We start from the raw sequence: 13,668 nt of genomic DNA, 5'->3' as shown, positions 1-13,668 counted from the left end.
ACCAGAATCTCTGGGACACATTTAAAGCAGTGTGCAGAGGAAAATTTATAGCACTAACTGCCCAAAAGAGAAAGCAGGAAAGATCTAAAATTGACACCCTAACATCACAATTAAAAGAACTAGAGAAGCAAGAGCAAACACATTCAAAAGCTAGCAGAAGGCAAGAAATAACTAAGATCAGAGCAGAACTGAAGGAGATAGAGACACAAAAAACCCTCCAAAAAATCAATGAATCCAGGAGCTTGTTTTTGGAAAAGATCAACAAAATTGATAGACTGATAGCAAGACTAATAAAGAAGAGAGAAGAATCAAAAGACGCAATAAAAAATGATAAAGGGGATATCACCACTGATCCCACAGAAATACAAACTACCATCAGAGAATACTATAAACACCTCTACGCAAATAAACTAGAAAATCTAGAAGAAATGATTAAATTCCTGGACACATACACTCTCCCAAGACTAAACCAGGAAGAAGTTGAATCCCTGAATAGACAAATAACAGACTCTGAAATTGAGGCAATAATTAATAGCCTACCAACCAAAAAAAGTCCAGGACCAGACGGATTCACAGCCGAATTCTATCAGAGGTACAAGGATGAGATGGTACCATTCTTTCTGAAACTATTCCAATCAATAGATAAGGAGAGAATCCTCCCTATCTCATTTTATGAGGCCAACATCATCCTGATACCAAAGCCTGGCAGAGACACAACAAAAAAAGAGAATTTTAGACCAATATCCCTGGTGAACATCAATGTAAAAATCCTCAATAAAATACTGGCAAACCGAATCCAGCAGCACATCAACAAGCTTATCCACCATGATCAAGTGGGCTTCATCCCTGGGATGCAAGGCTGGTTCAACATACACAAATCAATAAACATAATCCAGCATATAAACAGAACCAAAGACAAAAACCACATGATTATCTTAATAGATGCAGAAAAGGCCTTTGAGAAAATTCAAAAGCCCTTCATGCTAAAAATTCTCAATAAATTCAGTATTGATGGAACATATCTCAAAATAATAAGAGCTATTTATGACAAACCCACAGCCAATATCATACTGAATGGCCAAAAACTGGAAGCATTCCCTTTGAAAACTGGCACAAGACAGGGATGCCCTCTCTCACCACTCCTATTCAACATAGTGTTGGAAGTTCTGGTTAGGGCAATCAGGCAAGAGAAAGAAGTAAAGGGTATTCAATTAGGAAAAGAAGAAGTCAAATTGTCCCTGTTTGCAGATGACATGATTGTATATTTAGAAAACCCCATCGTATCAGCCCAAAATCTCCTTAAGCTGATAAGCAACTTCAGCAAAGTCTCAGGATACAAAATCAATGTGCAAAAATCACAAGCATTCTCATACACCAGTAACAGACAAACAGTAAGCCAAATCGTGAATGAACTCCCATTCACAATAGCTTCAAAGAGAATAAAATACCTAGGAATCCAACTTACAAGGGATGTAAAGGACCTCTTCAAGGAGAACTACAAACCACTGCTCAGTGAAATAAAAGAGGACACAAACAAATGGAAGAACATACCATGCTCATGGATAGGAAGAATCAATATTGTGAAAATGGCCATACTGCCCAAGGTAATTTATAGATTCAATGCCATCCCCATTAAGTTACCAATGACTTTCTTCACAGAATTGGAAAAAACTGCTTTAAAGTTCATACAGAACCAAAAAAGAGCCTGCATTGCCAAGACAATCCTAAGCCCAAAGAACAAAACTGGAGGCATCACGCTACCTGACTTCAAACTATACTACAAGTCTACAGTAACCAAAACAGCATGGTACTGGTACCAAACAGAGATATAGACCAACGGAACAGAACAGAGCCCTCAGAAATAATACCACACATTTACAGTCATCTGATCTTTGACAAACATGACAAAAACAAGAAATGGGGAAAGGATTCCCTATTTAATAAACGATGATGGGAAAATTGGCTAGCCATAAGTAGAAAGCTGAAACTGGATCCTTTCCTTACTCCTTATATGAAAATTAATTCAAGATGGATTAGAGACGTAAATGTTAGACCTAAAACCATAAAAACCCTAGAAGAAAACCTAGGTAATACCATTCAGGACATAGCCATGGGCAAGGACTTCATGTCTAAAACACCAAAAGCAACAGTAACAAAGCCAAAATTGACAAATAGGATCTAATTGAACTAAAGAGCTTCTGCACAGCAAAAGAAACTACCATCAGAGTGAACAGGCAACCTACAGAATGGGAGAAAATTTTTGCAATCTACTCATCTGACAAAGGGCTAATATCCAGAACCTACAAAGAACTCAAACAAATTTACAAGAAAAAAACAAACAACCCCATCAAACAGTGGGCAAAGGATATGAACAGACACTTCTCAAAAGAAGACATTCATACCGCCAACAGACACATGAAAAAATGCTCATCATCACTCGACATCAGAGAAATGCAAATCAAAACCACAATGAGATACCATCTCATACCAGTTAGAATGGCAATCATTAAAAAATCAGGAAACAACAGGCGTTGGAGAGGATGTGGAGAAATAGAAACACTCTTACACTGTTGATGGGACTGTAAACTAGTTCAACCACTGTGGAAGACAGTGTGGTGATTCCTCAAGGATCTAGAACTAGAAATACCATTTGACCAAGCCATCCCATTACTGGGGATATACCCAAAGGATTATAAATCGTGCTGCTATAAAGACACATGCAAATGTATGTTTATTGCAGCAGTATTCAAAATAGCAAAGACTTGGAATCAACCCAAATGTCCATCAGTGACAGACTGGATTAAGAAAATGTAGCACATATACACCATGGAATACTATGCAGCCATAAAAAAGGATGAGTTTATGTCCTTTGTAGGGACATGGATGCAGCTGGAAACCATCATTCTCAGCAAACTATTGCAAGAACAGAAAACCAAACACCGCATGTTCTCACTCACACGTGGGAATTGAACAATGAGATCACTTGGGCACAGGAAGGGGAACATAACACACTGGGGCCTATTGGGGGAAGAGGGGAGGGATAGCATTAGGAGATATACCTAATGTAAATGATGAGTTAATGTGTGCAGCACACCAACATGGCACATGGCATATGTAACAAATCTGCACATTGTGCACATGTACCCTAGAACTTAAAGTATAATAATAAATAAAAATAAAAAATAAAAACATAAAACACTAAGTTCAATTTGAAGTTCAGATAAATAACAAACAACTTTTTAGTATAAGTGTGTCCCAAATATTGCAAGGAACACACTTATACTAAAAAGTTGTTCATCCTGCATTTTATATATTTTATGTGACATTACCTCCCTGTAAAATTTACTTGCCTAACTAGCGACAGAGCCAGGTCTAGAACCCTGACTTTCCGTCTGTCAGGAAGACAGGAATGACTAAGAGGAATCCAGGCATCCAGGAACCCATCACCATGCCTGAGAGGCGGCTGCTAATACATCACCTCTGCTTATAGATCCTCACACTGTCATTAGTAAATTAACCCATAAACAAAGACAAATTATATTAAATAAATGGGCTATTTACCTTTTTAATTATTACATATCCGGTGTTGGTGTGGGGATCTGTGTCAACCCCTAGGCGTCCCTCACTGTCTCCCTTTATGACATGATACAGAATTTTAGAACTGCCAGTAAATGGCTCATCAGCATCAGTGGCCTGGATGGTTAAGATGGTGGACCCAACGTTTGTGTCTTCAGCAAGAGTCAGGTTTCCATACTAAGGAGAAAATGGAGAAGGAAACAATGAGGTCTATTGTCATCAAAGCCAAAGGACAAACTTATCTCTCAGGTTTCAGAATAGACACAAGTCATAGTTTGCATCAATCTTCATGGGGCATGTTTTTTCCTATTGATGAATATATTGCAGTTGATTTTAACATCAGTCATACTCATGAGCCGATATCCATTGTACCAAAGAACACAATATCTCAGAGAGCTACTGGTAGGATTCTAAAACAAATTCCCCCTTCTATATCCAATTTGTTAAATAACTTAATTATTGTAGTAGTAATGATATAAATAGCCACCATGTATTGAGTATCTATCAGGTAGTAGGCACTTTATATACATTATTTAATCAATTCTTAAATCAACCAATGAATGGAGGTTGATTAAAAGCTTGAACTTTAGGGTTAAACAGCCTGAATATGAATCATAGGCTTGCTTTTTATTAGTTGGGTGGCTTGAAGCAAGTTACTTCACTTCTTTAAGTGTCAGTTTCATCATCTGTCCAATGAAGACAATAGTAATGGAAACTACTTCATGTTTGCTGTGGGCATTAAGGGAGACAATGCATGTAAAGCTCCTAAATTCTTGGCACATAGTAAGTGCTCAGTAAAGAAAAGCAACAAAACATCGTATGGAGTAGTTATGTTACCATCTCCACTTACGAGGAGCAAAGGCTTGGAGAAGTTAAACCCACCAAGGGTCACACAGCTAGTGGGTCACAGGATTGGGATTCAAAGCCATGTTTGTGCAACTCCAAAGCCTGTTCTCTTGAACACTGGCCTAGACCATCTCCCACTCCGCTAAAAATCCCCCAGATCGTCTCTCTTGGCATTATGATTCTAAAGAGGGTTCTAAGTAGGGATCAGGAGAGAGGACCACGGCATTGAAAGAAGCAGGTTCACTCTCTCTGTCGCCAGATAAGTATTTAAGCTCTGAGACCTCAAGTGCAGGATTCTTACCCTCAATCTAAAAAACACTGTCTCGATAAAAGGCAAGGAGGTCACAAAGTTAGCAAAGGATCAAATGCCCAAGAGAATGGAGGCTGAGAAGAAATGAGTTATTCGATGCCTGCTGAACCTCAGTGCCTGTTATACAAGACATATCCACTCACACCTCTTCCCACCCCTATCCCCCTCATAAATCAATTCCTTTCTTTGTCACAGCCTTGTCCCTATTTTGATTTATGAACATCATCACAGGGCTCTGGGCTGCCTCATAACTGACTTCAAAAATAACATAACAGTCTAGTCAAATGGGCTTCTTGCTCCTTCAAAATAAATAGAGACTTCCCTCCTAAGGGAAACAATGATAAAGTCATCACCAAGTCTGAACGCCCTATCAATGATAAGAAAATAGTAATTTGCATTTTTCTTGAGGTTCTAAATTGACTTTTTTCTTTCTGTCCAGTTAGAATTCTCTCAAATGTCTTGGACACATTTTTCTTTGGCTTAAGTCATAGATTAATTTTTTCTTCTTCCTTTCTCTTACCCAATTATTATAAATTAAATTGCTAACATTCCAAATATTAAATTTTTGACTAAAAATGCTTGAGACCTAGCAGTAAATCTATTTATTGTCCTATACACAAAAATATATAATGACAAACTGCAAGCCGCCATTCAACTTTTTTCAATTTGACAAAGACTGTGGTTGTTGTTTTTAAGAAGCCCTTGGAATAAATGAGCTATTGGCAGGAGTTTATAAACAAATGTTCCCAGACACCTATAATAGTGTTATTGTTCCCCCAAAGATTTTCACTGAAGACGGCCTCTGGGTTATTGGTGCACTGATCAAGATTACCTGTTAAGTCTGGCACTTTTCCTAGCTACTGTCTGTGTCTTTATCCCAGAAGAAAGGGTCAAGTAAAATGAACAAAGTAAAGAAAAATAATGACAACTACTCACATCTGATTTTTCAAAGATGGGGATCTGATCATTGATATCAATAACGTTGATTTGCACAAAACAAAGGGTCTTGAAATCTGAAAACCAAAGTCATATGTCATAAAAATTTTCACTGAAAATCATGCATTAAAATCAGAAATCCACAAGAAAATACTTGGCAAGTGAAGTGACAGCCATAGCCACAATTTTGCAATTGACATGCAATTTATGCCGAGAATGGGTTCTCTGCTTCCCACCTGTACCCAAGTGGTCACCATGTGTGGGGCAGGGTGGCTAAAGACAGATCTAAGAGAGATTTTTCTGGGTTTTTCATTGCTGTCCACCTGCTGTCCTCCTAAGTAAAGTTACGTACGGGCTGTTCCTGAGCAGGATGGCTTTTTTGTGAAGCAGTCTTTTTCTGACTAGTGAAACTTAAGTAATCTTTAAAGTCCAGAGCAAAACTATCCTTCCAGAAAGCCTTCTCGGAGCATCCCAGTGGCTGTCTCTCCTTGTCTGAACACATCCATCCTACATCTGCTCTGCCTACTATGATGGGGAGGTTCAAGGGCCTGCTATCTTCTAAGTAAGGGAGGAACTGGCACAATTAGCTATTCACAAGAGTCTGGCTACCCAGCCTGCAGGAAGCAAGGTGGGGACAGAGGTAGCTCCTGGATCCCTGGAGAAATCACCCAGGCTTTCAGGGATGGGTTTCACAATTCCAAGACCTAGGCAGATAGCAGCTTCAGCTAGATTCCAGATATGTGTGGAGTGCAGGTGGGGACAGGATGCCTGGGGGAGACAGAACAAGAAATAAAATGACAGGTTCTTTGTTGGGTTGCTGTTGTTCTAACCATGGTTAGACATAATGGTTAAGACTCTGGGCTTGGAATTCACTGTTTGGACTCTGGCTCTGCCACTTAGCATATATGTGAGAGCTTGGGTGCCTCACTCCATTTATCTGTAAAATGTGAATAACAGAACTGATGTTTTCATCATAATACAATTGTTAGTGGCCTCTAGATACCAGCAACAGTATTGCTTTACCCGAGTTACTCATTCATCTTCATGATAACTTCATGATATAGTGCTACTGTCATTCCCATTTAATTAACAGATGAGGAAGCCAGGGAATAGAGAAGTTCAGGTAACCTGACCAGGATCACACAAACTAACTAGTGATGGAGCCAGGATTCAAACCCAGAGGCTCCCTTTGCCCTCTGCAGCCACCATCCATTCCTCTGTCTGTGCTCTGTAGCCCAAGGGGCTGATCTTACGAACTGCATCAATGCACATCCTCACCCTGAGGGTAACAGTTGGGTTCTGCCAATGGGAGGCCTGGCAAAAGACTGGAGGGAGAATAGGAAGAACGTGGCTGGGGGTGTCACACCCCTGTTGCCAACAGCCCTCTTCTAGTGACAGGCACAGGCCTTGCTCCTTTGGGGGATGCTCGCCTCCCTGACTTCTTCGGGTTTTAGGGCAGAAAATGCTGCTCACTGTGCTTCACACGTCCTGTTGGTTTCCCTTAACCCTGCCCACAACCTTTGCATACAATCCCTTCTTTAAACTCTTTGAGGGGAGCCTCCATTTCCTGCTGGGATCCTGATTAATATTCCCAGGTAGTTTAGAGTGGGTACTCAATGCACTGGAGATGATCCCAGGGACAGAATCTATTAACAATCCAATTACAACCAAGTGGATATTGACTGAAGTTAAGGCTGGTCCTCAGAACGTTTGTAGGCAACAAGAATGGCTGAAGACTGGAGTGGTCCCAAACCCGGAACCCACTGGCTCACTGCTCTGCACACACCTCGTTTGGCCAGCAGTGGGCCTTTCTGGGTAAAAGGCCCTCCTTGGTTTTATGTAAAACTGTGTTAATTATAACCTAGTCTCTAGTTTTCTGTAGTGCACAGTTGAATGTTTAGTTGTATCAACACACACACGTATTTGAATATATTTTATCATCTGGTCCATATTTTCTGTAGATTTACTCATGCAAATAAACAATTGTAATCTGATTCCCACTTTAAACTTTATCTTCAAATTGCTCCAGGTTCCCATGCATTTCCACATGGATTCCCACTCTCCCATAAGCCCTACATGATTTTGTAACTTGTCATATTCATCCTTCAAAGGCCAGCTCAGAGACACCTCTTCCAGAAAGCTGTACCTGTTCTCTCCCTCCACTGAGTCACTTATTTCCTTCATGGGCTACCTTGTGCGGTTCCTTGCAATTTACTGACTCACGTGTCCATCTCCTCTACCAGAATGAGTGCTCCCTGAGGATAGAATCATCTATGTCTCCCCAATACCTTGCATGGTGCCTCAAATAGGTAAATGTGGAATAACTGCTGAAAGAATGGACTGCTGAGAGTGTGAAATTGTTAGCTTGTCGTGGATAGGGAAGATTTATTATACTTACATCTGTTCTATCTCTTACAATAATGCTAGACAAATATTAGGGCCTTAATATTTGTCAAATTACTAGGTTTCAAACATTCTGCATTGGGGCCCTACTAAACCTGGCTTCTGCCTAGTATCTCAATATCTCTGCCAAGGAGAGAAACATGAAGCACAGTATGAAACGTTTCTTATTTGTTCTCCATACCTGTGTCACCCAACAGAACAATTACTGAATTATATGGTAATCAAAGATTCAGTATGAGTTAACTCAAAAGACCTTCTAGGAGTGTGAGTGTCCTTGAAATGAGTCTCTCTTTGAATCCATGTATTTTATGCGTCCGTGCTTATTTGTTTAACAATGTGTGCAACTGATTGAGAATGCATAGTATTTATCAGATTCTCAAAGGCTCTTGTGACCCAACAGAGATTAAGAACCACTTGCTCTGCAATTGTGTAAGGAGTATAGGGAAGAATGTCTCCTGATACTGTCAAATGGCCAACTAGAAGCTGATAGGATAAGACAGAACTTCCCGAAAGATGCGCTTCTTCTCCACTTTCCTACAGTAGAGCCCTTTCAGTCTGAAAGCAAGTATTGGGAAATACAATTAGTTTTCCTGTTTGTGATCATGGTCTGCAGAATGTGCCTGGCAGACCTCCAACAACAGGATGTTAACTGACGACGGCCCCACCGTGTGCTCTGGAATCTATTACCACATTCGCACTGAGACCTCACCTCCTCTGGACTGTCCACAGCCAGTGACTGAGAAAAGCAGCAATGGTAAGGCTCATTTTCGAAGACAATGAATTCCTTTGACAGCCACCTTTAGACTCCCCAACAGCTGTGCCGAGCTTTCCTCAGACTGTTCTAGTCTAGGACATTCCCAGCAGCCTTCCTTCTCCATCTCCCCTTCACTCAGGGTCAGGCATCAGGCTTGCATTTTGGTCTGATGACTCTTCCAGCCTTCTTTGTGCCCTTCTGCAATTTTTTCTCACAGGCTCCCCACCAATAAAATCCTTGTATATTTAATCTCCTTTTGGCATCTGCTTCTCATAGGACCCAAACCAACACAACAATGGTGCCTGAGCTGCAGCTCTGGCCTTTACAGTGTTCAACCAGCTATCTCTGTGTTATGTGTGTTTCACAAAGGAAGCAAAGAAGGTTTAAATGGCATCCTTCTATAACATACCAGACATTAGAGCAGGCAAGTAAGTCATAGCTAGAAGGAAAACAATGATTTGTACTCAAGACAATGGAGTGATACTAACCTTTGTCAGACACCTCTATCGTTAGGTTGTACTGAGGAGTATCTTGCTTCTTCAAGGACTGTTTAGCTAACTGTAACATTCCAGCATAGGTTTGGATTAGGAAGAGTCCATCCATGGGAAGTTTGGGAGTTTGCTCCACAATTCTGTAGTTCAACAAACTGTTGGCAGTATTTTCTTCATCGCTGTCATGTGCAGTAAGGGTCCCAATACTGTTACCTATGAGGAAGGAAAGAAGGAAATCCAACCATTACAGGCTCCATGTAATTAAAATAGTTTCACTGAATAAGCACATTCCTAGAAAACACCAAGAATAACTCGGGATAGCAGACAAACATTCTTAGATTTATTTTGATTCTTCTCATCCTATCATGTAATGGGTTGAATAGTGTATTAGTCAGCCAGGGCTGTCATTAAGTATCACGGATAAAACAACAGAGACATTTTCTCACAGTTCTGGAGGACAGAAGTCTGCGATCAAGGTGTTGCAGGGGTTGGTTTCTTCCGAGGCTTCTCCTGGGCTTGTGGGTGGCTGTCTTTTCCTTCCGGTGCCCTCACAGCACCTTCCGTCTGAACCTCCCTATGTCCACATTTCCTCTTATAACGATACCAGTCATACTGGATTAGGGCCCACCGTAAGGACATTTTACCTTCATGACCTCTTTAAAAACCTTATCTCCAAATATAGTCACATTCTGAGGTACTAGGGGTTAAAATTTCACCCTATGAATCTGGGGGAGGGGCAACATGTAGCCTAGAACAGAAGGTTATGACCTCAACATATAATTTTGCGGGCATGGGGGACACATTCAGCCTGTAACACCTAGTGCTCCCTCCCAAAACTTCATGTTTACCAGAACCTGAGCATGGGACTCATTTGCAAATAGGGCCTTCACAGATATCACTAGTTAAGGCTCTGGAGATGAAATCATCCTGGATTTAGAGGCAGCCCTAAATCCAATGACAGGTGTACCTGTAAGAAGGAAAACACAGAGATGCACACACAGGAGGAAATGATCTGGAGGAGGAAGCCGGAAGTTGGAGATAGGCTGCCACAAGTAGCCAGGGAACACTAGATGCCAACAAAAGCCAGAAGAGGCAAGGAAAGATTCTCCCCTTGAGACTCTAGAGGGAATGCGGCCCTGCAAGCACCTTGACTTCAGACTTCCAGCCTCCAGGACTAGGAGAGAGCAGATTTCTGTTTTAAACCACCAAGTCAGTGGTGATTTGTTACTGTAGCCCTAGGACACTAATGCACATGGCAAATGGTATCACTAAACAAAGAGAAGCCAACCCTAGATTGCCTCTAAGCAACTTCATGGAACAATTGCAGAGACTGACTCTACACCAAAGATAACACAGGGCAGAGACCAGGCAGGATCCTCTCTGCCATGCTGTAGTTTGTGGTCCTAAGTATTTCATTCCTGTCAGGGTTTCAGTCCAGGGAGTTCTACAAGCCAGTGGCTATGACTTGGTTCTGCACCCAGCTCTGGGCGAGTTCCGACAGCTTCCAGACCATCCTACTTTGGGAGGTGAGAATTGTGGGTCTTTTTATATGCAGCAAGAATCCCACGTAGGAGCTCAAACTTGAATTCATTCCGTTTGTGTAGTTACACCCTCTTACCCATCCACTGACACAGTTTGCATCCACTGACATATATGGAAATTTAGAGGTTTTTTGGTTTTGGGTTGGGGGAGGAAAAAGAAAGTACCTATGTTATATCTACAGTAGAGCTGGACACATGCAGATATGTCTCATGGGCTGCATGCAGGGACCATCAGAAGAAATAGGACAGAAGAGAATATGTATCTAGTGCATATGGCATGCATATGCCCTTGCAAGAAAAGTGTCTGTGTGCTGGGATGAAAGAGTGTCTTACTAAATTCTGTGGTCCTTTGGTGTCTCAGCAGCCCTGCCATAGCTCTATCCCCTCAGCAAGTGAGCAAGAAACTGAGGACACTGTCCTCCTCTCACTCACAGGAAACCTCCATGCTACCAGAGGCACCATGAGGACTTGTGGATCAGTTGGAAGTGAAAGAAACCATGTCTCTGAGTGACTGAGGCCAGGAACAAGTGGCAGCTCAAACTGATACAGGAGTTTATGTAGCATATCTTGGAAATATGCAGAAATATTTAGGGAGGTGGGGCTTTTATGAGAGTCTAAATTTTCTATGTGAATACATAAGACTTGGTGGCAAGTGGGATTCAAGAATAAATGTTAGTGTTGCTAAGACTTGGGGACACGAGTCCCACAAGATACCAAACCGGAGAATGTAAATACACTGGAGAATCCTTTTTTTTTTTTTTTTTTTTTTTTTTTTTTTTGAGACGGAGTCTCACTCTGTTATCCGGGCTGGAGCGCGGTGGCATGATCTCAGCTCACTGCAATCTCCACCTCCCAGGCCCAAGCAATTCTCATGCCTAAGCCTCCCAAGTAGTTGGGATTACAGGCGTGCACCACCACACCTGGATAATTTTTGTAGGTTTTTTTTTTTTTTTTAGTAGAGACAGGGTTTTGCCATGTTGGCCAGGCTGGTCTTGAACTCTTCTCAAGTGATCTGCTCATCTTGGCCTCCCAAAGTGCTGGGTGGGGTTACAAGCATGAGCCACTGCACCTGGCCTAATTCAGTATTTTATCAAGGTTTAATTTGTGAATATTTTCACCTACTCATGTCCTGTCAGCTCAGCTAGACAGTAAATCCCCACAAGGTAGGAGCATTGTCTTGTACCTCTTTCAGGTTACACATATAGAATATGCTCAGTTGATTTATAAGAACTCTTGGTCCACTAAAGACTCTGAAATATTTTTACGAAATAAATTCTCACCTTTAGAGAGGCAAATAGCATGCTGAGCCCCTTCAAAATTTATTCTACCAACAATGACTTCTTCAGTCTTAAGAAAACCAGCACTGTCCTCTTCCCAGATGAGGTAGGCGCCTCTAAAAGGGCTCCCAGCAACCCCCATATCTCCTGATATTTGTACTGTTTCATAACCCCATCCTGTTGAGTGCAGGCTAGGCCTAGCAACTTGTTTCTAATGGCAAAAGTGATGGGATCGCTTCCAAGATTAGGTCATAGAAAGATTGACTTCCATCTTGCCTGTCCTTTCCTGCTCTGCTGTACTCTTTCCCTCTCCCTCAGAACTCTCTGAATTAGAGGTACCCAGCTGAACTTCACCCAGATTCCGAACTCACAGAAACTGTGACATAATACATGTTTGTTGTTTTAAGCTGCCAAGCTTTAGGGCAATCTGTTTTGCAGAAATAGGTAACAAATGCAGTACATGTTTGGCCCAATGTAAAAGAGGCTTGAAGTGTCATGTCCAGGTCAACAAAGGTTGTCAAGATTTTCCACCTTTATTCAGTGTCACAGAACATCCCAGATTTCCCAAGAAGGTGATGGCACACGTGTTTGTTGGCTATTGTTACACATTCCATTGTTACACAATTGTGACTGTGAGAAGATTCTTCCTTATAATGAACTGAAATCCTTCAAGCTGGCACTAACTCTCCCTGTTGTGGCAGGAGTTGAAAACAATCAAAGAGAGGACCTGCACAGAACACAGTGACACAGAACACACTGACAAAAGGTAGCCACATGACACCTGACAGCAAGAAGAAAAATAATGAGCAGTGTGAGCAAGCCACTCCAGCAGCACCCACCAAACCTCCAGGAAGGCACCCACTCTGTCAGAGGTGTCTGGTGAGGAGCGGGGGAACCAAAAGAAAATATAAGCCCGTCCACAAAGCATAGGAGGATCTGCCCACAAGGGCAGCAAAGCTCTAGAAATGATAGTCATGAGGCTGCTACACTTGTAAAGCCTCTGAAATGTACACAGCACAACAGAACAAAACATTTCAAGAAATGCCAGTCTGCTCAGTCAAGGGGCTCACCGCCAAGGGGGAAATAGACAAGCCTTGTCCCAAACCCAGAGAAGCCATAAAACTCCCAGAAATTATAATGTTCTGACAGTAGTTGTTCCTATAGAAAAACTAAAAAGCTATCACAGGACACAGTAAAAGAAAACATAGCAAGACGAAGCAAAAATGATAAAAATAGATGGGACTTGACTTCATCTAGCAGCCTCTTGAATTATATTATCAGCTTCTTAGAGAGGGGCGCCCAAGGGTCAAAAGTCAACTTCCACTGGTATTGCTTACTTCTTGCAGGGTGTCTGTCTGACTTTGGGTGTAAATGTTTAAATTCTTTGGCAAATGTGATGAGATTGTCTCTTTAATGAGATTATTAGAGGTCAAATAATGTATGGGGAAATCCTGCAAATGCGATATCCCTATATACATGTATATAAGATACTAGTGTAGGTGGCTGTGATACTAATGATAGTGGCAAGGGTGAT

At 41.5% G+C, this 13,668-nt stretch overlaps 1 protein-coding gene across 1 annotated transcript in view; it reads right to left on the bottom strand.

The window, feature by feature from the left end:
* Positions 1–13,668, bottom strand: part of CDH17 (cadherin 17) — a 104,285-nt gene that overhangs the window by 26,113 nt on the left and 64,504 nt on the right. Inside the window, exons 11-13 of the mRNA XM_050800492.1 lie at positions 9,314–9,529; positions 5,669–5,745; positions 3,562–3,753 (exon numbers count right to left, since the gene is read on the bottom strand). Of these exons, the coding sequence (XP_050656449.1) occupies positions 3,562–3,753; positions 5,669–5,745; positions 9,314–9,529 (485 nt within the window). The remainder of the gene's footprint in view (positions 1–3,561; positions 3,754–5,668; positions 5,746–9,313; positions 9,530–13,668) is intronic.

The sequence above is a fragment of the Macaca thibetana genome, chromosome 8, assembly GCF_024542745.1.
Source record: "Macaca thibetana thibetana isolate TM-01 chromosome 8, ASM2454274v1, whole genome shotgun sequence".
NCBI lineage: Eukaryota > Metazoa > Chordata > Mammalia > Primates > Cercopithecidae > Macaca > Macaca thibetana.
The sequence above is the reverse complement of the archived record's forward strand: the minus strand, read 5'-3'. Positions and strand labels throughout refer to the sequence as shown.